Source organism: Punica granatum, chromosome 2, assembly GCF_007655135.1.
Source record: "Punica granatum isolate Tunisia-2019 chromosome 2, ASM765513v2, whole genome shotgun sequence".
NCBI lineage: Eukaryota > Viridiplantae > Streptophyta > Magnoliopsida > Myrtales > Lythraceae > Punica > Punica granatum.
This window is the reverse complement of record NC_045128.1, coordinates 2,410,293-2,434,927: the sequence shown is the minus strand read 5'-3', so window position 1 is coordinate 2,434,927 and position 24,635 is coordinate 2,410,293. Positions and strand designations below refer to the sequence as shown.

At 42.6% G+C, this 24,635-nt stretch overlaps 1 protein-coding gene across 12 annotated transcripts; it reads left to right on the top strand.

Moving 5' to 3' along the window:
* The first annotated feature begins 1,131 nt into the window (after positions 1-1,131).
* LOC116197209 lies at positions 1,132-24,608 on the top strand. 12 transcript variants are annotated; one of them, XM_031527271.1, is made up of 50 exons: positions 1,133-1,314; positions 1,977-3,101; positions 3,223-3,369; positions 3,450-3,635; positions 3,728-3,943; positions 4,062-4,271; positions 4,427-4,582; positions 4,813-5,814; positions 5,938-6,126; positions 6,226-6,657; positions 6,742-6,796; positions 6,926-7,050; positions 7,161-7,439; positions 7,537-7,887; positions 7,975-8,094; positions 8,210-9,013; positions 9,121-9,207; positions 9,313-9,951; positions 10,059-10,133; positions 10,237-10,767; positions 10,875-10,949; positions 11,035-11,724; positions 11,830-11,925; positions 12,012-12,407; positions 12,518-12,616; positions 12,716-13,264; positions 13,371-13,445; positions 13,556-14,170; positions 14,407-15,021; positions 15,129-15,203; positions 15,289-15,708; positions 15,799-15,978; positions 16,084-16,179; positions 16,266-16,928; positions 17,037-17,123; positions 17,229-17,864; positions 17,971-18,423; positions 18,531-18,605; positions 18,691-19,380; positions 19,486-19,581; positions 19,668-20,063; positions 20,174-20,272; positions 20,371-21,204; positions 21,339-21,479; positions 21,589-21,801; positions 21,960-22,058; positions 22,151-23,017; positions 23,124-23,288; positions 23,404-23,595; positions 23,686-24,608. In XM_031527271.1, the coding sequence occupies exons 1-50, from the start codon at positions 1,273-1,275 to the stop codon at positions 24,388-24,390; spliced, it is 17,163 nt and encodes a 5,720-aa protein (XP_031383131.1). In that variant the 5' UTR covers positions 1,133-1,272; the 3' UTR covers positions 24,391-24,608. The 12 variants fall into 12 exon arrangements, with proteins under 12 accessions (XP_031383133.1, XP_031383131.1, XP_031383130.1 ...); XM_031527270.1 differs by having other exon boundaries at positions 6,742-7,050; positions 12,012-12,050; positions 12,153-12,407; XM_031527264.1 differs by having other exon boundaries at positions 4,065-4,271; positions 6,742-7,050.
* The last annotated feature ends 27 nt before the right edge of the window (positions 24,609-24,635 follow it).

Here is a 24,635-nt window from a genome sequence, read left to right as displayed (position 1 = left end):
AACATAGACAATAATATGAAAGGATTTTATGGGAGGTATAAGAGATGCATGGAAATGAATTGATTTTGCATGGTACTTCTCTGTTAGTATATGCGATGCGCTCGTGCACAGAGCTTGGAAGTGAAATAGAGCACTAAAAATGCAATGTCAAATGGACATGACAAGGCCCGCGACGCAATCAAGAGCACCGTCGAAATTCAAGATCGTGACCCGAATTGACTGAAGTGGTCACAACTTATCTAAAATAGCCTCGCACACTCCTCATAATTGCTATTGCCACGCCACCGAGTTATAGAACGGTTCGAATGTTACTGTCACAGCTGACACGTGACATGTCTAATTGCACAAAAACTCAAAGTACAAGCCGATGCGATCTCACGATCCGTCCTTTCTCCGGTTCCCTAGCTTCTGATGCTATGACAACTGCCGGTACTCGCACAGCAAACATCATATCTCCATGATTAAACCGTTCCTGTTCTTACTGTACCAGGAAGATCGAGAGCCGGGGGCCGACTGCACTTATGTTGCTGATAAAGAATCTGAATTCATCGAAAGATACTGGAAGATGGATTCTTCAACCGGACTAAGAATGTGCACTTTCCCAGCTGTGTGATAATCAAAATGGCATTGATTGGGACCCCAACACTGCATGTAACCTTCTGACGAAAAGGAAAGAGGCTAGTGGCAGTTTCTTTTTGTCAGCCAAAACACCATGAAAGTCTCTGTTAATCTTTCCTAAGACCCATCCGGAAACCCGAAATTAGCTGGAAACCTGGAAAATATCCGGTCCAGAAGCGGGGGCCTCTCGGGGCCGTTAGATCAGCAATTCGGGGTGGGTTCCACCCTGATCTGACGATCCCTAGCGGCCCCTGAAAGGTCCAGCAGCCATTCTCGTCCATGTACGGTTTTTATTTCTATTTTTGTACCCAGAAGTTCCATAGGAATTACTGTCCTTGTGTACATGTGCACTCTCAATCAGCAGGACCATCACATCACATGGTGAGCCAACTCACAAAAAATAATTAGGATATACCCAAGTTGGTGGTTTGTCCCTTCTTTGCCACTTTTCGGAACGTATCCATTGAGCAATAATAACGCTTCTTATCTAATGCATCCAACTATATTCAAAGTTTAAACAGTTCGATCAACTCGGGCCGTAGAGGTTCCATATAAAGAGGATGAAGGCCCTTAGTTGCGGCTTAATTGCTTTTAGAGTTGCAGAAAGTTCTTCATGATATTCCATAACCTCTGAGCATCAGCACACTGTAGACAATGGCGACGGAAGCTGAGTTCGTAGAACCAGTGTCAACGATGGTAAGGAACACGATGATCGGATCTCTTATATCATGTAAACTTAGTCCTCTTCTTTGTTTCTGTTCATCATGAATGTTCTAACTGTAGTTTGGGCTCTTCTTAGATGATATGGATCGGCATGCGCATAGAATTTTACATGTTAGCATGATCATCCTCTTAGAGTAAGTTTATTGTCAAGCGTCAACTTCTCAACCTGCTTGCTATTTGGTTCATTAACACAGAAAATTACTAGTTACCATGTGAGGATTCATTGCAAATGAAAATTCGACAAAAAATCCATTTGCTTGGAAGTTTGATCCAGGTTTTTGTAAGATGAATCTGTTCAGCAGTATCAGTACTCTGTTTTGCTTCCATTAACAGCCTTCCTTGCATTCGAGTATCAATACTGCAGTCGCTCAGAAGTACGATGTATCAATATTACAGTTGCTTTGGCCTAACAAAATTTCAATTGGTTGTGCTATAATCGACATGTTATCAGTCAACATAAATCAATTTTACTGAAGTTTTCAATGGAAAACCGTGAAGAGGCCCTTTATCAGAGAAGCTTGATCGTTTTTGTCGAACAGTAATCATTAAAAATAATTATTTGGATAAAGACGTATTTATGAGTGAACATGGCATTAGCCATATAGTTCTTGAAGTCTGACTGTTCTTTTATGCAGGAATATTCGAGTGGAAAGGTGGAGCAAATCATGAACGAGTTTTCCCTGGAAGAACTGAAGAAGTCTCGTGCCGTGCCGCACCAGCCACCTGAGGCAACAGAAATCGCAGTGAAACTTGGAAGTGAGGATATCGGCTGTAAGACTGAGGATACTGTGCGGCATGCCTGTGAAGGCCATGGCAGAACCTTGGAAGGTGAGAGTTTTTCAGAATCACATCCATCTGCCAAAGTCAATGTCGAAGGAAATGAAGCCGAGAATAAAATGTTAACGCCGGAGAAACAGCTAGAGAATGATGGACCGGATGAAGCCATTCAAAAAGCTGGAGGAGAAGAAGAGAAGTTTGAAGAAGAGGTGAGCAGAAAAAGTTGCATCAAAGATACGACAGAAACCATACTCCTAGCAAAGATCGACGAGGCAAAAGTTAAAGTGATTGAAGGGGACAACGCATATCAGGAGACTTCAACGGAAGAATTCGCTATGGTTATTGGGAAAGAAGTAAGTGCCTTGGAGATGAGTGCGGAAGATATCGAACCAGAAAGGCCTGATCAGGAATATGGCGAGAGGAATCCTGGAGAGTCTGAAGGTGCAAACACTGGAGCATCTTTAGTTCACAGTCCTAATGAGACCAAAAGTTTATCTGAGTCGAACGAGATGAAAGATGCGAAACCAGTCGAAGATGAGATAGACTGTAAGAGCGAGCCAGCAGGTTTGATTGAACCAGAAGTTCAGACCCCACTGGAGCTGCAGAATTCCGATACCATTGCCACGGGATTCAGTCCAGTTGATGAAAGCAATGTTGATTACCATCAAGAAGAAGCAAATGACTCCAATTCCAACAGGAGTGTCGTGCTTGACTTCCATGCTGTCGAAAAGCACGAGGAAGGCTTCACAGAACAAAGCAAACTGGACATCAAGAAGCCTGAGGGTTGCATTCACTCAGTTACTGAGGAGCTACGTGACGCTGAAGCAACTCTACCGATTAAAGAGGAGACGCCTACCCTGAGCAAAGTAGATGTTGCTGAAGAGATTGAATCTCCTTTGTCCATGGAAACAAAGATCGGCGATGAATATGAAGCAAGCAAAAGCACAGAGATTGCAGCTGCAGCTCATCCATCTGCGGAAAAGGTTTACTTATGTGCTTCCAATACCTTTATGCAGTCCAAACTCTACCATGTTGTTTAATGTTTTCTACAGCATTAGTTTTTACTGGCTAAAGTTTATGACTGCGAATTATTCCAATACACAGGATCCCCCGGCAGCTGATGAAGCAGCAGTCGAAAAGCTAGTTGAAGAGAAGGAGGCCACCGTGCAAAAGGAAACACGAGCTGAAAAGGAATCCATGTCTGGCGAAGACGTAGACAGTGTCATTGCAGGGAAACCATCCGATGAGAAGGTTAGCTATATATCTTTTAGAATAGTAAGATGATTATTTGGTTCTGAAGTTTACTAATTATGTTCTTGACAATGCAACAGAATCTTCTGCTAATTGAAGAAGTAGACCAATTAAACAATGGACAGAATGATACGGAAGCCAAAAGGCTCGATGAAATCATGTGCATCGAGTCCAAGGAACGAATCAGTGAAGAGAATGGAGCTGCGGTATCTAAGGGAATACAAATTGGAGCCGATGAAAGCGAGGAGGTTCCTGTCCCAGAGAAGGTTAGCTTTTGTCAAGTATCCAAATTTTTCTTATACTAACTAAGATAATAAATTTTGCACTGACTGAAGTCTGGTTCTGTGTTGCCGATTAGGAGTACTTACCATTGATTCAAGAAGCAGGCGAACTAAACAGTGGAGTGGATGGCATGGAAACTGATAAGATGATTGATATCTCGAGCTTCAAGACAGAGGAACTCGTTGAGGAAAAGCGTGAAGTCCATGAAGCGAAGGAAACACAGGCAGAAGACAAAACTGATGCAAGCGGAAGCACGGAGATTGCCTTTGCAGGGCATTCATCCACTGATCAGGTAAAGAGTCTTTACATAAAACCTCGATCATCTGAGTTCCAAAGCCTTTTGAGTATCAATCACGATAACTGAAATGGTTATCTCCGTGATGACTGTATTTCAAAATGGTGCATTTCAGCAGAATCTCCTGCAAAGTCATACTGAAGAAGAGATTGAAGCCATCAATGTGGAAGCTGAAAAGTTAGATGAAATCTCAGATTCTGAACCCAAAGAGCAAGAAAATGGATACAGTGAAGCTCCCAAGACACAGAAGATACAAGCTAAAGAAGAATTCAAAACACCGAAAGATTCTGAGGGCATGATCTCAGAGCATTCATCCACAGAAAAGGTTGGTTTTCAGATATGCACATTTTCTTCTTATATCAGCCTGTAAAACTAGGGAAGTATTTATCAGAGCAAAAATGCTTCTCATAGCTTTATCCGAATCATATATATGTGCTTCTCCTTATTCGATTTGATAGAAGGTAAATTTGAATGCCACAGGAGCAGGAGACGAATCAAGGAGTTGCCGGAGATAAAGACACCAAAGAGCCGATGATAGAAGAAACAAGTTCGGCTGAGGAACTGGGGGTGCTTCAAAGTGGAACAGACGTGGCAAATTCTTCGAAAGAAGCTCCCGAGGAACATACCGGTATTCAGGTTAACTCAAATCCAACATTCTCAAGATTGTTGTTCTTATTATTAATGATTGCCAGATTCTCCGTTCATTGGTTCCATGAAGTCCGAGTTGTGTGACAATCTTTTCTGTCTGATATAATTGCTTATGCATTGATTAATTCCAACTCCTAAAATGTCGAATACTATGCAACCAAACGATTTCCTGATATGTAATATCCTTACTAGTTCTAATTCTAGGATCATCCCTTCAGCAGGCCAAAGAAGACAGTCTGGCATTGGCAGAACAATACGAAATAACTCACTCAGAAGAAGATGTGCAAGCCGATGCCTCCAAGGAAACTGCTGCAGAACCTAACCTGCCATTACCTGTTGATGTTTCGAGACTATTGGATGAGGAAGCAGCACAAGAAGAACCGCTCAGGCGCAATCCTGCAAACTTTGAGGAAGTTGCTTCACCTAAAGATGAAGTAGGCACAATCAATGAGGTATCAGAAGCCAAAAGTCAAGATCGAAGCACTGATACTCCAATCGAAGAGATTGATGCGAGAAAAGAAGAAACCTCAAAGTCAGACGAGGGTGCCGAGAATGTGAGTCTGACAATGGACGATGTTGTGGAGGAGAAAACAAAGGAATGTGGGTCAGATGAACCTCTCACTGCAGCAAGTGACAAGCATGCAGAGATGATCCTTGAAAAGCCATCAACAGAAGTATCACAAGATTCCCTGACAGTGACTCAAGAAAAACCAGTGCTCATTAACACAGAATCAGTGGTGGAGGTTCAGGAGGTTCAAGAAGTCGATAGAAGTGAAATGACAGAGGAGATCCCGATGCAGATGGATGAAACACACACAGTTGCTGCCGAAAATAGTGCCACAGTGAGTGAACAAGCAGAACTCGGTGAAGATGTATGCATAGAAACCCAAATACAATCCAAAGAGCACATACATAAAGATGTGGAGACTTGGATGAAAAATGAGGCTATGGATATGACTAATCACTGTAAGACTGATGCAACCGAACAATCAGATGAGAACTCCTCGAACCAAAAAGTTCAAATGGATGTAAATGAATATGATAAAGCCTGCGAGGAGGCCTTGGACAACACCGAATCACTCCCAACAAGTTTGGAAACTGAGAAGATAGTCTTAGAAGAAAGCTTGGACTCCAAGATTCCTGACGGAGAATCAAGGGAGGATTACAAGCTGGAAAATATAACAATTGACTTGAAACTAGACGCTGGTGTCGGAGAAGAGGTGAGAGTTTCAGCTTATGTACTTGCGGTAATACATTTGCTTAAAATCGAACAGGAAGCTTGAACAACAAGCAATGTAGCCTGATAGGGTCATATGTCAAACTAACCAATTGGTGTGGTGCAGGTCATTGATCCAGCAGATGTCGGAAAAGAGATCAGCTGTGCCGACGAGAGCCGCATCGCATATAATGCCAATACAAGTACAGATCAGGAATGCATACCGAGTGAAATGAGTAGCACAGAAATAAAAGAGCAAAAGGAGTCCACCTCGGAGAATGAGCAACATGAAACTGCCATCAAATTAACACAAGAGGTCTGGAGACATCTTCGCATATCTGCAAAATCATTTTCTATAGATGTGCCAGTTATGTTGTTATACATAATAACGTTTATCTTCTTATGTGCCAAGCAGCGCGATGACACAGAGGAAGCTGCTGAGGATGAAAAGGAAATGAAGTTGCAACGTGAAGATAACCTGGAGTCATCTTTAGCTGCAGTGGAAAGAGAGGAGAAATGCTCGGAAGAGGAAGATATGCAAACAAATGGAGCACCCAAGTCCGAGGTTGAAGCACCTGAAAGTCCAGAGGGAACTACAAAAGTAGAAGATGAGGCAAATGTTCATGGCCATGAAGGAACAATGAAACCAGAAATTCACGAGCATGACAGCGAAACATCACAAGAAGCAATTTCGGAAGCCGAAGCAGGTGAAGTCCCCGCTGAATTTGGGGACGCCACTAAGCAGGTGACTTCTGAGGAAATAACTATAACCTCGGAGCCTAAGAAGCAGTCTGAGAAGACAAACGGAGCAAATGATTCGATAGATGAGAAAGTTTCATGTGAAGAGGTATGCTATTCCAAATGGTGAAACTCAATTTATTTTTCATTTTTTCCCCTAAAGTTGTTCTTGTTACATTCATACAATGAACAGGATGACAATGCAGAGATTCTGATGAGAAATGCGACTACACATATAAATGATCAAGGTAAGAGTGATGAAACAAAAGTGTCATATCAGAATTCTTTGGACCAAGATGTTCAAATGGACAATAGCGAATGTGAGAAGGTCCGTGATGAAGCCTCGGAGAAATCTGAATCACTCTTTGTTAGCTCAGAAACCGATAAGATAAGCTTGGAAGAAAGCTCGGCCTCCAAGAACCCCAATGAAGAATTAGAGGAAGACAACAAGCCTGAATATGCACCACTCGACTCAATATCAGGTGGAGATGTCATAGAAAAGGTGAGAGTTTTAGTTTAGCCGAACAATTCATTTAATTAGACATCAAACAGGAAGCTTGAACAGTCCGAAACAATAATAGCATGTAAAACTAATTCATTGGCTTGGACCAGGTAACTGATCCAGTAGATGCAGGAGAAAAGATCAGACGTGCCTCCGGACCAGCACCTGAAGATCAGAGTTATGAAGCACTTTCCGGAACTAAAGAGGACATGTCCCAAAAATCCGACGAGAGCCGCATTGCAGATGATGCCAATAAAGTTATTGATCTGGAATGCATACCCAATGATATGAGTGGCGAAGAGAAAAAAGAGAAAATGGAGTCCCCATCGGAGACTGAGCGGTGTGGAAATATAGATGAACCCACGGAGGCCATTGAATTGACAAAGGAGGTCAGAAGACATTTATAAATAGCCAAAAGCGTTTCTCACAGATGCTTCCTTGGCTTTGTTGGTTATACTAATGTTTGTCTTCTTAAATGCTGAGCAGTATGATGACACTGAGAATGAGAAAGCTGTTGAAGACGACAAGGAATTGAAGATCCAACGTGATGTTAACTTGGAATCGTTTTTAGTTGCGGAGGTAAGAGAAGAAAAATGCCTGGACGAGGAAGCTGCTCAAACAGATGGAGCACCCAAGTCTGAGATTCAAGAAAAAGATAGCGAAACAGTGTCAGCAGTCATCTCAGAAACTGAAGCTCGTGACCATTCCACGGTGCTCGAGGGTGCCAAGAACCAGCCAACTTCTGAGGAATTAGCTATAAGCTCCGAGCCTGAGAAGCAGTGTGAAAAAACATCTGAAGTGAATGATCCTATTGTGGAGAAAGTTTTGAGCGAAGAGGTGCGTATTCAAGACAGCGGACTTCCATTTATTTCTTTCCTTTTGAACTTTCCTAAGGCTGTGCTTGTAACCTGAATACCATGAAAGGTTGATGATGGCGAGGAAAAATCCCATGGCTGCGAAAGTTCTAAAGAGCAAGTGATCAATGAAGTAGCCAACTCCGAGGATATCCTTGCACCGTCACCAGTGGAAAGCATAACCGTTGAGGTCAGCACCGCACTAACATTAAGAATTACGAATTCTCACTTTGGAGAACGTTTTGATGCAGCTACTGTTTCTTTTACCCACTAGCATGACCATAAAAGTGTATTCTGATATATAGGAGGGAGACTCCGGCCTTGGATCGGAGTGTACTGAAGTGAAAGTTGAAAATGTGCATGCTGAGGAAATCACAACAGGAAGAAGTGAATGTGAATCCACCTCAGAAGATTTCGAAACAGAAAAAATTCAGGAACATGGAAGTTTCTTAATTCCACAAACTGAGGATGCGGGAGAAGAGGTCTCATCTAACTCGATGTGTCAGCAATCTGTTCCAGAGCGGGAAAAGCTGGAGAAAGAGGAAGCAGCCGTTGATGTTTCACATATCGAGTATGGGGAAACTAAAGCGGGTCCTGAAGAAGTCTGTAGCTCCAAACATCCGGAAACTGAAGCAGTGGACGCAGTCGAGGAAACCATTGAGGAGGAGAAGTCAAAGACAACTGCAAGTGCCGGAGAAATCGACGGAACTTCCAGGGAAGTGGATGTGTCTGATTCTCAATTCCCAGAATCAGTTTCTGGAGAAGAAATAACTTCTGGTCGATCATGCGAGTTGGAGGCTCAAATTTTGACACCAGGCCCGGTTATAGTTCCAGAGAACGAAGAGAATGAAACCGCTGCAGTGGTTGAGGATACCAATGAAGAGAATGAAACCGGTGAGGAGATGCAACAGCATACGAGCCCGGAGTTATCTTCTGCAGCAGAGGTGACAAAAGAAGCATGGCTCGAAAAGGAAGAGCGAGCCATTCACGGGGATACTGAAGCCAATGAAGGTAGACAACACACTCCAGATGAAACTGACGGGGAAGGGGTCCCTAAAGGTGAAGATTCAGGACAGGCTGACAAACTGCATGAGAACATCATTCACGAGGTTGAAAAATCATATGCAGATCTCAGCATATTGCTTTGTTATTTATTTTCTTTAATTATGTCATTCTAAAGTTCGTTTGGTGCTTTTGTCGAATCCTTCAAAAACAGAAGCGTCAGGGTGATGGAGAAGTTGATGGAGATGTCGATGGAAGTGAAAGCACGAAACGGATGATCCGGGAAGACAGTATTTCCGAGGTAACTTTTCATATTTCACCTGCAAACATGGCAATCATTGAGTTGTGGGAACAACTTCTTTTCTTCATCTCCACAAAGTTCATGCTAGTACTATTTCTTGTGCAGAAGAGACACTGCAGCATGGCGTCAACTGACATTGACGAAGCAGCAGCTCACGGTGAACAAACAAAAGTATTGGAGAACAAGGGAGTTTCGACCAGCGTAAGTGAATTATCAACAAAAGAAGAGCAGGATATTCAAGAAGAGCATGATGAACAAAAAGTTGTATCCGAGGAGCAAGCCGCGGATATGGTTGAGGATATCAAAGAAAAAGCTGTAACAGAGTCGGTCGTGCAAGAAAATGAGAGTCTAGAATTATCTTCTGCAGTGGATGTGAAAAAAGAAGGATGCATTGTTAAGGACAACCAAAACGCAGATTCTGCAGCAGCCAATGAAGCTGCAGAGGACACAACACATGAAGAAGGTGAGCATCAGAGTGCTCCAGTTGAAGATCTAAAGGTGGAGCCTTCAGAAACGGAAAGCAGCACAGAATATGCTGAATCCCCAGCAACAGCTGAGAAAAGTGCAGCAACCAGCAATACTACAGATCTCTCTCAACAGAATGATAAAATGACACAAGAAGCAACTTCAGAAATTCAAATGGAAGAAAAGTTCCAGGGATCGGTCGACTCTGGGAGCTGGAGCTTGAACGCTGAGGAAGTGACTATTGAAGCTGACAAACAGCACGAGATAATCATTGACGAGGTGGGTTAATCATATGCAGATGTCAACATCTTGCTTTGTTGTTTATTTCTTTAATCATGTCATTCTAAAAGTACGTTTGGTGTTTCCATCAAATCCTTTAAAAACAGAAGCATCGTTTTGATGAAGAAGTCAATGTAAGGGAAAGCATGAAACAGGTGATCGAGGAAGACAGATTTCCTGAGGTAACTACTCGCATTTCATTGAGGTCATTAAGGTCAGGTCCAGCGGAAACAATATCTTTATTTTGTCCCTTTAAACCTCATGCTAGCACTATTTCTTGTGTAGAAGAGATACTGCAGCACGACATCAACTGAGAATGATGAAGCAGCAGCTCACGGTGAACAAGCAAAAGAAGTCTTGGAGAATAAGGGAATTCCCACAGAGCAGGATATCCCAGAAGAACATGACGAACAAAAAGTCATCTCCAAAGAAAAATATGCAACAGAGTCAGTCGTGCAAGAAAGTGAAAGTCTAGTATCATCTTCTGCAGCGGATGTGAAAAAAGAAGCTGCAGAGGATATCCCACACGAAGAACATGACGTTCGGAGTGCTCCAGTTGAAGCTCTGAAGGTGGAGCCTTTAGAAACGGAAAGTGGGAAAGAGTATGCTGAATCTCCAGCAACGATTGGAGAAAGCACAGAAACCAGCGGTGCCGCTGATCTCTCTCCTGAGAGGGCTGAAATGACACAAGCAGCAACTTCAGAAATTCAAATGGAAGATGAATTTTCAGGATCAGTAGACTCTGAGAGCCGGAACTTGAATGTTGAGCAAGCGACTATCGAAGCTGACAAACAGCGCGAAAACATCATTGATGAGGTGGGGAAATCATATGCAGATGTCAACATCCTGCTTTGTTCTTTATTTTCTTTAATCATGTCATTCTAAAGTTTGCTTGGTGTTTCCGTGGAATCCTTTAAAAACAGAAGCATCATGGTGATGGAGAAGTTGATGGAAGAGAAAGCATAAAACATGTGATCAAGGAAGATAGTGTTCCTGAGGTAACTTGTCTTTTATCAGCGACAAACACAACAATCATTGATTTATTCCCTGTCAAACTTCATGCTAGTACTGTTTCTTCTACAGACAAAAGACTGCAGCTCGGTTTCGGCCGAGTATGATGAAGCAGCAGTCCACGATGAACCGACAAAAGAAGAAATTTTGGAGACTAAAAGAGTTTCAGCAAGCACAAGTGAGTTATCCATAAAGGAAGAGCAGGATATTTCAAAAGAACATGACGAAGAAAAAGTTGTCTCCATGGAGCAATCTGGAACTACAGTTGAGGTTATCAAAGAAGAAGATGTAACAGATTCGATTTTGCAAGAGAATGAGAGTCTAAAATTATCTTCTTCAGCAGAGGTGACAAAAGAAGATTGTATTGAGAAGGACAAGCAAGTGGAAGACATAGTCTCAGCAGCCACTGAAGCTACAGAGGACACTCGACATGAAGAAGATGAGGATCGAAGTGCTCCGGTTGAAGCTCAAAAGCTGGATACTCTAGAAAAGGAAAGCGAGACAGAGAATGCTGATTCAACAATTGAGAAAAGCTTGGAGTTAATTGTTGAAACTGAGACGATTTCCGACTTAATGTCCCAGAGGAGTGAAGTAACAGAAAATGTCGAGGCAGAAAACCAAACTGAAGAAAACACTTTAGGACCAAAGGATTCTGAAATTAGGAGTTCGATCTCCGAGGAAGAGACTGTTGAGGTTGGCAAACAGGATGAGAATGCCATTGAAGCAGATGGTGTCATCCAAGATAAAATCTCTGACGAAAAGGTGATAAAGAAAATCAGATAATCTGTCAGTTTTCTCATTGCAGTTTTGCATTAGTGCCATTCTAATGCTCAGTTTCTCTTATTACTGCCAACTCATCTTAAACAGGATGACGGCAAGCACGGAAAAAGTCACGACAGTGAAGGCGAAGAGGATACAAAGGCGACTCGTGAAATTTCACGAGGAAACTTAAAGACCAGTGAGGTCAGCCTCGGAGCATAGTCTTCCTTTCCTCTTGTGCTATTATTGTTTCTTGTGTCCTTTAACAACTAAAGCTTTATTTCTTATAGGAGGGAGACTTTGGCATAGTTCCAGCACAAAACTACTCGGTGACTGAATCTTTTCCTATATTAGCAGAAAAAAATATAGATGAAGAACGCAACATTGCGTCTGATGTGCTAGCTAATGTTGCTGAAGAGTGTGTGGAACAGGTGGTCCCTGAGAAAATCGAGACATCGTACGATGAAAGCAATGCTGCAAATATGGCTATGGAAGCAACGGACGTCAACTCAGGGGAAGCTGAGCATGATCAGACTGAAAAGGAATCCGCACACGAGATTCTAGCAGTAGCACAGGATATTGAAGTAAAGAGTATGATTTCAGATGTAGCAAGAAGTGATGCTGACCGTAACAACCACTCTGACAATGCATTGGAAGCGGAAAGTGATAACATTCTTTATGAAGAGGTATGGCAACAAAAGAGTTCATGTCGATGCAGTGTCTCGGAATGTAATTTTCCCATGAGAATATATTAACTTACAGAATTCATTCTATTGATGCAATATTTATGGAACAGGAAAATGGTGCATTCAGGAGAGCTGATGAAAGCGCAAGTATCAAAGAAGAGGTGATGGAAAAAGGCCGCACAATGGAGGAAAGTAATGCAGCATGCAAGGTCAGTTTTGTTGGGAACTTGAGCTTCTCGAGAAAATGGAAACAGTCCTAGTTTTTCTTAATTCACTAACAGAACCATGAAACGTTACATTTTGAATAGGAGAGAGACTCTAGCTCAGTACCAGCTGAGGATATTGCAGCAGAAGACCTCCCTGAACAGACACAAGATGGAAATCTCGAAACTGATGCAAATCCAGAAAGCAAAAGCGAATCATCCGTTAAAGAGGCAGTCGAGAGTGGTAAGAATCGAGAAGACACAAAGGTACCGGAGGATGTCAAGAAGGAAATCCTGGAAGAAGCAGATTCTCGTTGGGAGAAGATTGATTCAGCAGCACCAGAGATCAGCCCGCTTGAAGCTCAAGAAGATGAGAAGCCCGAGAAAGGATCCAATATTGACCTCGAGCAGGGGTCCCAAGAAACAGAAAGCAGCACAGAATATACTGAATCTCCAGCAACAGCTGAGAAAGTTGCAGAAACCAGCAATGCTACAGATCTCTCTCAAGAGAATGATAAAATGACACAAGAAACAACTTCAGAAATTCAAATGGAAGACAAGTTCCTGGGATCGGTCAATTCTGGGAGCTGGAACTTGAACGTTGAGGAAGTGACTATTGAAGCTGACAAACAGCACGAGATCATCATTGATGAGGTGGGGCAATCATATGCAGATGTCGACATCTTGCTTTGTTGTTTATTTCTTCAATCATGTCATTCTAAAGAATGTTTGGTGTTTCCGTCAAATCCTTGAAAAACAGAAGCATCGTTTTGATGAAGAAGTCAATGTAAGGGAAAGCATCAAACAGGTGATTGAGGAAGACAACGTTCCTGAGGTAACTACTCGCATTTCATCTGTAAACGTAACGGTCATTGAGGACAGCTAAAGCGGAAACAATATCTTTTCTTTGTCCCCTTAAACCTCATAGTACTATTTCTTGTGTAGAAGAGACAATGCAGCACGACGTCAACGGAGAATGATGAAGCAGCTGTTCATGGTGAACAAGCAAAAGAAGTCTTGGAGAATAAGGGAATTCCAACAGAGCAGGATATCCCAGAAGAACATGATGAACAAAGAGTCATCTCCGAGGAGCAAGCCTGGAATACAGTTGAGGATATCAAAGAAAAAGATTTAACAGAGTCAGTCGTGCAAGAAAGTGAAAGTCTAGTGTTATCTTCTGCAGCGGATGTGAAAAAAGAAGAATGCATTGATAAGGACGACCAATCCGTAGATGCTGTGACAGCCAATGAAGCTGCAGAGGGTACTCGACACGAAGAACGTGACGATCGGAGTGCTCCAGTTGAAGCTCTGAAGGTGGAGCCTTCAGAAACGAAAAGTGGGAAAGAACATGCTGAATCTCCAGCAACAATCGGGGAAAGTGCAGAAACCAGCGATGCCACTGATCTCTCTCCTGAGAGGGCTGAAATGACACAAGCAGCAACTGCAGAAATTCAAATGGAAGAAGAGTTTTTGGGATCAGTAGACTCTGAGAGCCGGGACTTGAACGTTGAGCAAGTGACTATTGAAGCTGACAAACAGCACAAAAACATCATTGACGAGGTGGGGAAATCATAGGCAGATGTCAACATCCTGCTTTGTTCTTTACTTTCTTTAGTCATGTCATTCTAAAGTTTACTTGATGTTTCCGTCAAATCCTTTAAAAACAGAAGCATCGATCCTGAGGTAACTACTCGCATTTCATCTGTAAATGTAACAGTCATTGAGGTCAGCTCCAGCGGAAACAATATCTTTTCTTTGTCCCCTTAAACCTCATGCTAGTACTATTTCTTGTGTAGAAGAGAGCCTGCAGCACGACGTCAACGGAGAATGATGAAGCAGCAGTTCACGGTGAACAAGCAAAAGAAGTCTTGGAGAATAAGGGAATTCCAACAGAGCAGGATATCCCAGAAGAACATGATGAACAAAGAGTCATCTCCGAGGAGCAAGCCTGGAATATAGTTGAGGATATCAAAGAAAAAGATTTAACAGAGTCAGTCGTGCAAGAAAGTGAAAGTCTAGTGTTATCTTCTGCAGCGGATGTGAAAAATGAAGAATGCATTGATAAGGATGACCAAACCGTAGATGCTGCGACTGCCAATGAAGCTGCAGAGGATACTCCACACGAAGAACGTGACAATCGGAGTGCTCCAGTTGAAGCTCTGAAGGTGGAGCCTTTAGAAACGGAAAGTGAGAAAAAATATGCTGAATCTCCAGCAACAATTGGAGAAAGCACAGAAACCAGCAGTGCTGCTGATCTCTCTCCGGAGAGGGCTGAAATGACACAAGCAGCAACTTCAGAAATTCAAATGGAAGAAGAGTTTTCGGGATCAGTAGACTCTGAGAGCCGGGACTTGAATGTTGAGCAAGCGACTATTGAAGCTGACAAACAGCACGAAAACATCATTGACGAGGTGGGGAAAACATAGGCAGATGTCAACATCCTGCTTTGTTCTTTACTTTCTTTAGTCATGTCATTCTAAAGTTTGTTTGGTGTTTCCATCGAATCCTTTAAAAACAGAAGCATCATGGTGATGGAGAAATCGATGGAAGAGAAAGCATAAAACAGGTGATCGAGGAAGATAGTGTTCCTGAGGTAACTTGTCTTTTATCAGCGACAAACACAACAATCATTGATTTATTCCCTGTCAAACTTCATGCTAGTACTGTTTCTTGTGCAGACAAAAGACTGCAGCTCGGTTTCAGCCGAGTATGATGAAGCAGCAGTCCACAATGAACCGACAAAAGAAGAAATTTTGGAGAGTAAAGGAGTTTCAGCAAGCACAAGTGAGTTATCCATTAAGGAAGAGCAGGATATTTCAAAAGAACATGACGAAGAAAAAGTTGTCTCCGTGGAGCAATCTGGAACTATAGTTGAGGATATCAAAGAAGAAGATGTAACAGATTCGATCCTGCAAGAGAATGAGAGTCTACAATTATCTTCTTCAACAGAGGTGACAAAAGAAGATTGCATTGAGAAGGACAAGCAAGTGGAAGACATAGTCTCAGCAGCCACTGAAGCTACAGAGGACACTCAACATGAAGAAGATGAGGATCGAAGTGGTCCAGTTGAAGCTCTAAAGCTGGACACTCTAGAAAAGGTAAGCGAGACAGAGAATGCTGATTCAACAATTGAGAAAAGATTGGAGTTAATTGTTGAAACTGAGACGATTTCTGATTTAATATCTCAGAGAAGTGAAGTGACAGAAAACGTCAAGGCAGAAAATCAAACTGAAGAAAACACATTAGGACCAAAGGATTCTGAAATTAGGAGTTCGATCTCCGAGGACGAGACTGTTGAGGTTGGAAAACAGGATGAGAATGCCATTGAAGCAGATGGTGTCATCCAAGATAAAATCTCTGACGAAAAGGTGATAAAGAAAATCATATAATGGGTCAGTTTTCTCATTGCAGTTTTGCTTTTGTGCCATTCTAATGCTCAGTTTCTCTTATTACTGCCAACTCATCTTAAACAGGATGACGGTGAGCACGGAAAAAATCATGACAGTGAAGGCGGGGAGGATACAAAGGCAACTCGTGAAATTTCTTCAGGAAACTTAAAGACCAGCGAGGTCAGCCTCGGAGCATAATCTCCCTTTCATCTGGTGCTATTGTTGTTTCTTGTGTCCTTTAACAGCTAAAGCTTTATTTCGTATAGGAGGGAGACTTTGGCATAGTTCCAGCACAAGATTACTCGGTGACTGAGGATACGGGAGAAGTGTGTCAGCTATCTGTTCCAGAGCAGGAAAAGCTGGAGAAAGAGGAAGCAGCCACTGATGTTTCAAATAATGAGTATGAGGAAGCTAAAGCGGGTCCTGAAGAAGTCTGTAGCTCCAAACATCTGGAAACTGAAGCAGTGGACGCAGTCGAGGAAACCATTGAGGAGGAGAAGTCAAAGACAACTGCAAGTACCGGAGAAATCGAAGGAACTTCCTGGGAAATGGATGTGTCTGATTCTCAATTCCCAGAATCAGTTTCTGGAGAAGAAACAACTTCTGGTCGATCACGCGAGTTGGAGGCTCAAATTTTGACACCAGGCCCGATTATAGTTCCAGAGATTGAAACTGCTGCAGTGGTTGAGGATACCAATGAAGAGAATGAAACAGGTGAGGAGATGCAACAGAATACGAGCCTGGAGTTATCTTCTGCAGCAGAGGTGACAAAAGAAGCATGGCTCGAAAAGGAAGAGCGAGCCATTCACGGGGATACTGAAGCCAATGAAGGTAGACAACACACTCCAGATGAAACTGACGGGGAAGGGGTCCCTAAAGGTGAAGATTCAGGACAGGCCGACAAACTGCATGAGAACATCATCCACGAGGTGGAAAAATCATATGCAGATCTCAGCATATTGCTTTGTTATTTATTCTCTTTAATTATGTCATTCTAAAGTTCGTTTGGTGCTTTTTGTCCAATCCTCCAAAAACAGAAGCGTCTGGGTGATGGAGAAGTTGATGGAGATGTCGATGTAAGTGAAAGCACGAAACAGATGATCCAGGAAGACAGTATTTCCGAGGTAACTTTTCATATTTCACCCGCAAACATGGCAATCATTGAGCTGTGGGAACAACTTCTTTTCTTCATCTCCACAAAGCTCATGCTAGTACTATTTTTTGTGCAGAAGAGACACTGCAGCACAATGTCAACTGAGATTGACGAAGCAACAGCTCATGGTGAACAAACAGAAGTATTGGAGAATAAGGGATTTTCGACAAGCACGGGTGAATTATCCACAAAAGAAGAGCAGGATATTCAAGAAGAGCATGATGACCAAAAAGTTGTATCCGAGGAGCAAGCCGCAGATATAGTTGAGGTCAAAGAAAAAGCTGTAACAGAGTTGGTCGTGCAAGAAAATAAGAGTCTAGAATTATCTTCTGCAGTGGATTTGAAAAAAGAAGAATGCATTGTTAAGGACAACCAAAACGCAGATTCTGCAGCAGCCAGAGAAGCTCCAGAGGACACACCACACGAAGAAGGTGAGGATTGGAGTGCTCCAGTTGAGGATCTAAAGGTGGAGCCTTCAGAAACGGAAAGTGGCACAGGATATGCTGAATCTCCAGCAACAACTGAGAAAAGTGCAGAAACCAGCAATGCTACAGATCTCTCTGAAGAGAATGATAAAATGACACAAGAAGCAACTTCAGAAATTCAAATGGAAGAAAAGTTCCCGGGATCAGTCGACTCTGAGAGCCGGAACTTGAACATTGAGGAAGTGACTATTGAAGCTGACAAACAGCACGAGATCATCATTGAAAAGGTGGGGTAATCATATGCAGATGTCAACATCTTGCTTTATTGTTTATTTCTTTAATCATGTCATTCTAAAGTATGTTTGGTGTTTCCGTCAAATCCTTTAAAAACAGAAGCATCGTTTTGATGAAGAAGTCAGTGTAAGTGAAAGCATGAAGCAGGTGATTGAGGAAGACAGCGTTCCTGAGACGGATGTGAAAAATGAAGAATGCATTGACAAGGACGACCAAACCGTAGATGCTGCAACAGCCAATGAAGCTGCAGAGGATACTCCACACGAAGAACGTGACAATCGGAGTGCTCCAGTTGAAGCTCTGAAGGTGGAGCCTTTAGAAACCGAAAGTGGGAAAAAATATGCTGAATCTCCAGCAACAATTGGAGAAAGCACAGAAACCAGCGGTGCTGCTGATCTCTCTCCGGAGAGGGCTGAAATGACACAAGCAGCAACTTCAGAAATTCAAATGGAAGAAGAGTTTTCAGGATCAGTAGACTCTGAGAGCCGGAACTTGAATGTTGAGCAAGCGACTATTGAAGCTGACAAACAGCACGAAAACATCATTGACAAGGTGGGGAAATCATATGCAGATGTCGACATCCTGCTTTGTTCTTTATTTTCTTTAATCATGTCATTCTAAAGTTTGTTTGGTGTTTCCATCGAATCCTTTAAAAACAGAAGCATCATGGTGATGGAGAAGTCGATGGAAGAGAAAGCATAAAACAGGTGATCGAGGAAGATAGTGTTCTTGAGGTAACTTGTCTTTTATCAGCGGCAAACACAACAATCATTGATTTATTCCCTGTCAAACTTCATGCTAGTACTGTTTCTTGTGCAGACAAAAGACTGCAGCTCGGTTTCGGCCGAGTATGATGAAGCAGCAGTCCACGATGAACCGACAAAAGAAGAAATTTTGGAGAATAAAGGAGTTTCAGAAAGCACTAGTGAGTTATCCATAAAGGAAGAGCGGGATATTTCAAAAGAACACGGCGAAGAAAAAGTTGTCTCCATGGAGCAATCTGGAACTACAGCTGAGGATATCGAAGAAGAAGATGTAACAGATTCGATCCTGCAAGAGAATGAGAGTCTACAATTATCTTCTTCAGCAGAGGTGACAAAAGAAGATTGCATTGAGAAGGACAAGCAAGTGGAAGACATAGTCTCAGCAGCCACTGAAGCTACAGAGGACCCTCGACATGAAGAAGATGAGGATCGAAGTGCTTCGGTTGAAGCTCTAAAGCTGGATACTATAGAAAAGGAAAGCGAGACAGAGAATGCTGATTCCACAATTGAGAAAAGATTGGAGTTAATTGTTGAAACTGAGACGACTTCCGATTTAATCTCCCAGAGAAGTGAAGTGACAGAAAATGTCGAGGCAGAAAACCAAACTGAAGAAAACACTTTAGGACCAAAGGATTCTGAAATTAGGAGTTCGATCTCCGAGGAAGAGACTGTTGAGGTTGGCAAACAGGATGAGAATGCCATTGAAGCAGAGGGTGTCATCCAAGATAAAATCTCTGACGAAAAGGTGATAAAGAAAATCAGATAATCTGTCAGTTTTCTCATTGCAGTTTTGTATTTGTGCTATTCTAATGCTCAGTTTCTCTTATTACTGCCAACTCATCTTAAACAGGATGACGGCGATCACGGAAGAAATCACGACAGTGAAGGCGGAGAGGATACAAAGGCGACTAATGAAATTTCACGAGGAAAATTAAATACCAGCGAGGTCAGCCTTGGAGCATAGTCTTCCTTTCCTCTGGTGCTATTATTGTCTCTTGTGTTCTTTAACAGCTAAAGCTTTATTTCGTATAGGAGGGAGACTTTGGCATAGTTCCAGCACAAAACTACTCAGTGACTGAATCTTCTCCAATATTAGCAGAAAAAAAAATAGATGACGAAAACAACATTGCGTCTGATGTTCTAGCTAACGATGCTGAAGAGTGTGTGGAAGAGGTGGTCCCTGAAAAAATCGAGACATCGTACGATGACAGCAATGCTGCAAATATGGCTATGGAAGCAACGGACGTCAACTCAGGGGAAGCTGAGCATGATCAGACTGTAAAGGAATCCGCACACGAGATTCTAGCAGTAGCACAAGATATTGAAGTAAAGAGTATGATTTCAGATGCAGCAAGAAGTGATGCTGACCCTAACAACCACTCCGACAATGCATTGGAATCTAAAAGGGATAACATTCTTTATGAAGAGGTATGGCAGCAAAAGAATTCATGTCAATGTAGTGTCTCGGAATTTAATTTTCCCATGAGAATATATTAACTTACAGAATTCATTCTATTGATGCCGTAATTATGGAACAGGAGAATGGTGCATTCAGGAGAGCTGACGAAAGTGCAAGCATCAAAGAAGAGGTGATGGAAAAGGGTTGCACAATGGAGGAAAGTAATGCAGCACGCAAGGTCAGTTTTGTTGGGAACTTGAGCTTCTCGAGAAAATCGAAACAGTCCTAGTTTTTCTTAATTTACTAACAGAACAATCAACGTTACATTTTGAATAGGAGAGAGACTCTAGCTCAGTACCAGCTGAGGATATTGCAGCAGAAGACCTCCCTGAACAGACAGAAGATGGAAATATCGAAACTGCGGCAAATCCAGAAAGCAACAGTGAATCATCTGTTAAAGGGGTAGTCGACAGTGATAAGAATCGAGAAGACACAAAGGTACCGGAGGATGTCAAGAAGGAAATCTTGGAAGAAGCAGATTCTCGTTGGGAGAAGATTGATCCAGCAGCACCAGAGATCAGCTTGCCTGAAGCTCAAGAAGACGAGAAGCCCGTCGAACAATCCAATATTGACCTCGAGCAGGGGTCCCAAGAAACTGCTAAACCCGAGATCACACAATATCAAAGTGCAGAGGAAATAGAAGGAACACAAATGGCCTCCGGGCGAGCCAAAACTTCTATCAATCCTGTTGAAGCAACATATGTCATAGAAGAAACAACTGTAGAGGACACAGATGTGGCTGTAAGTAAATTCGTAACGGAAGGAATTCCGGGAGAAGTAAGCCTATTGGACTCTTCCGACCGCAGAGAAGTTCGTGCTCCTGTCTCAGCATTGCCATTGGAAGCAGCGGACATGGATACGACAACTATAACCGAGGAAATAGAAGAGACCATGAAAGAAGTGGAGCAAAAACACAACAAGAATCTTGAATTAACTTCTGCTGAATCCGCGTTGGATGTTAAAATTCATGAGGTCTCCGCCAAACCAGAGGATGCAGAAGTCAAAGAAAGGCATTTTGAGGTGACAACTGGGAATTCAGTGGATGTAGAGGAGAGCAAGAAGATCATGAAGGTCGATGAAATCTCGCTGGATATGGCTTCAACAGAAGAGGTATGCAGAGCTGAGAGTACTTAATACGATAACAGAGATAATCTCTTGCTTACAAATCGATGATCAATGCTGACTTAATTATAGGAATAGTATATAGATCATTTTAACTGAAGCCGGCTTATTCATCTGTGCAGAAACAAGAACCAGTCGAGCCCTGTCCCGTGGCAGAAGAGATAACTGAAGAGACCCGTCAAGAGAATGAACTGAAGGACGAAGAAGTAAAAGAAGAAGAGACAGAGACACTGAAGAGCACAGTCCATGAACTGCAGAACCAGGTGAGGCAGAAAGACTGACATAATGGAAATTCATTTCGTTACGTGTTTCTAGGATTTTTGCTCTTTACACGTGAACTTGTAGCCTTGATCTGTGTTACGGTTTCTGCAGGATGTGAAGGACCGTGCGCTTGATGAAGCCAGAGCACAAAATGAAGCTGACCGGCTTTTTGTTGAAATCCAGGAAGTAAAGAAAAGCTTTCCAAAAGAAGAGGAGGGAAATACTGCTCATGAAGAAGTAGCTGAACTGAATACTAAGAACGAGAAGAGCGAGATAAACTTTGGAAAGTGCTTACCAACAGAATCCACATCTTCGAAGGAAGAGGTAAAGAGTCATAACTTCTACTGCAAAATATTTATTACGAAATAGTTGAGAAACACTATGAGCGTAAAGGTTGTAAGGCTCCCAACTCTTTTCTTGAAACAATAATGTACCCAAAATGCTGTATGAAATGTTATATTGATGCCATATTTTTGGATCAGGAGCTTGCTGCACAAGGAAAAGCTGATGAAAACCCGAGCATTGAAGAAGAGGTGATTAACAAAAGTGTCATCGCGGAGGAAATCCATGCATCATGCCAGGTCAGTTTTGTTCGGAGATCGTGCTTCCTGCACCCATGGTTTGCCAGTTTTCCTATAATTCAATAAATAGAAAGAACCATAATGTTGCACAGGAGAGAGAGACTAGCTCAGTACCAGCTGAGGTTATTGCAGCAAAATACCTTAATGAACAGACAAAAGCAGGAAATCCAGAAGCTGAGGCCAATCCAGTGAGCAAAAGTGAATCCTCCACGACACAAGTAGTCGAGAATGATGAGAGCCGAAAAGAACAAATAAGTATCCCCATGGAAGAGACGGAGGAAGTGAAGGATGTTGAGAAGGAAATCCCAGAAGAAGCAGATCCTCATTGTAAGAACATTGGTCCTGCAGTACCAGAGATCGGCTCGCTAGAAGCTCAATGGGATGAGAAGCCTGTGGAACAATCCTATAATGATCTCGAGCAGGAGTCCCAAGAAACTGCTGAAACGAAGGCTAGACTTGGGGATGAAGAGATTGAAGAGGCTCTTAGCAAACAAATTGCCAGTGCAGAGGAATTCAGAGGGATTGAAATGCCTTCTGAATCGGTCAATGGATCCACAGATTCTGTTGAAGCACCTGTCACCACCATAAAAGGAACAACTGCAGAGAACATGAATGTGGCTGGAAGTAAACTCGAAAGCAGAGGAATTCCTGAAGAAGTGAGTGTACCAGAGTCTTCCGATACCAAAAGAGTGGAGCTACGACACAATGAGAATCTAGAATTAACTTCTGTCACCGAGGTCATGGAAGAAGTCGACTTTCAAAAGGCCGAGGAAGTAAGTGCAAGGGCCACTCAATCTGTTTCAACTCTTGAAGTTCATGAGGTCTTCGCTCAACTAGAGGATACCGCGATCAATGAAAAGCATTTTGAGGTGGAAACCGGGAATTCAGCTGTCGAAGAGCAAACCGAGAAAGTAATTAAAGCCAATGACATCTCACCGGATATCGCTTTTGGAGAAGAGGTATGTCAAAGCTGAGGCTAGTTAATACAACCAAAGAAATATTCTCTTGCTTAAAAATTCATCATCAATGCTGATCCAGTTATCAGAAAAGTATACATTCAAGCAGCCGGTTTATCCATTTGTCCAGGAACAAGAATCCGATGAGCCTCATCCAGTGGCTCAAGGAATAACTGATGAGATCCATCGTGACAATATACTGAAGGAAGAAGAAGTAAAAGATGAAGAGATGAAAGCATTGAAGACCATAGTCCATGAACTTCAGTACCAGGAGGTCAGGAAGAAAGACCGGAATAATGAGAATTCATTTTATCATGACTTTCTAGGATTCTGGCTTTTTCTTTACACGTAAACTTGTATAGCCCTAATCCCTATTACGGTTTCCGCAGGACGTAAAGGACCATGTGCTTGTTGAAGGTAGAGCACGAGACGCAACAGACCTGGTCTTTGTTGAAGAACATGAGTCAAAGAAAAGTTCTGCACATGATGAAGAAGGAAACCCTGTTCATGAAGAGGTAGCTGAACTGAATGTTACGAACTCCAAAAATAGCTCGACAAAAGCCACGACATTGAAGAAAGAGGTAACCATATAAAATATTATGATTTGTTTATCCATAGCCGACTCTCTTTTGGTAAGAACCATATGAACTCTTATGTTCCAATGACTACAGGAGAAGAATGTATTTCAAGAAGGTGCATTGGCTCATAAGGAGTTCGGAGACATTCACGAAGAGAGCAAGCAGGAAGAAGACAGGATTTCCGCTGTTACGCAGGAAGGTGCAAATCCAAGTGAAAGCAGTCCATGTGAGATGATGGCCACGGTGGTTCAAACTGGGAAAGTTGACGCTTTACAAAAAGCGGATGAAACAGTTGCCAAAACATTGGAGAAACCCGAAGAGAGCATCCTGGTACATGAGAATCCTCTGGACCAACATGGAGGAGAGGAAGTTACTCGCACTTTGGGTAGAAAGGCATGTGAGGAGCCTGCATCAACCGATATGGCTGCTGTTTCACCGTCCGACCCCCTAAAGGATCCATCAGCAACTGAGAATTTGCAGGTGGCTATGCCAATGCACTTTGTGGAGACGAGAGACGCCATGGACAGCTCATTAGAAATGCCATCTGAGGGAGCAAAGAAAGACGAGGAGAAGGATGAAGCCAACGAAGACAAGCACAGAAGGCCAAGCCCCGAGCAGGACACTCCTGTCATGGTGGAGTCCTCCAAAGACATCGAAGTTAAGGGGCACCACAAGAAGTCTCACAACATACTGTCGGGTGTCGGGTCCAGGGTCAAGCATTCTATATCGAAGGTGAAGAAAGCCATTACCGGCAAGTCTTCTCATTCGAAGTTGCAGTCTCCAAAGCAAAGTTCGTGATTGCTCATGGTCAGAAGGAAGAAATACGAGCCATCACACTCCCCAGACCCGAGTATTTGGAATGCAATATTTCGATGTAATTAGTTGTTTTAGATGATGCGTATTTGTGCAGCTTGAATTTTGCGTGACTGTTGTGCGGCTTGAATGTCTTCTGTCTTGTGTATAAAATCACTTGAACAGCTAAGGAATGTTATAGAATGCTTTATTCGAATGATCAATTGCTGTACCCTTCGTGGAAAATGGAA

Excerpts from the sequence above, each read along its gene's own strand:
- LOC116197209 (XM_031527262.1), top strand. The coding sequence starts at position 1,273 with ATGGCGACGGAAGCTGAGTTCGTAGAACCAGTGTCAACGATG. Across the intron at positions 7,051-7,160 it reads GTGGAGATGTCATAGAAAAG|GTAACTGATCCAGTAGATGC; the intron begins GTGAGAGTTTTA and ends GGCTTGGACCAG. Across the intron at positions 23,018-23,123 it reads ATATCGCTTTTGGAGAAGAG|CCGGTTTATCCATTTGTCCA; the intron begins GTATGTCAAAGC and ends ACATTCAAGCAG.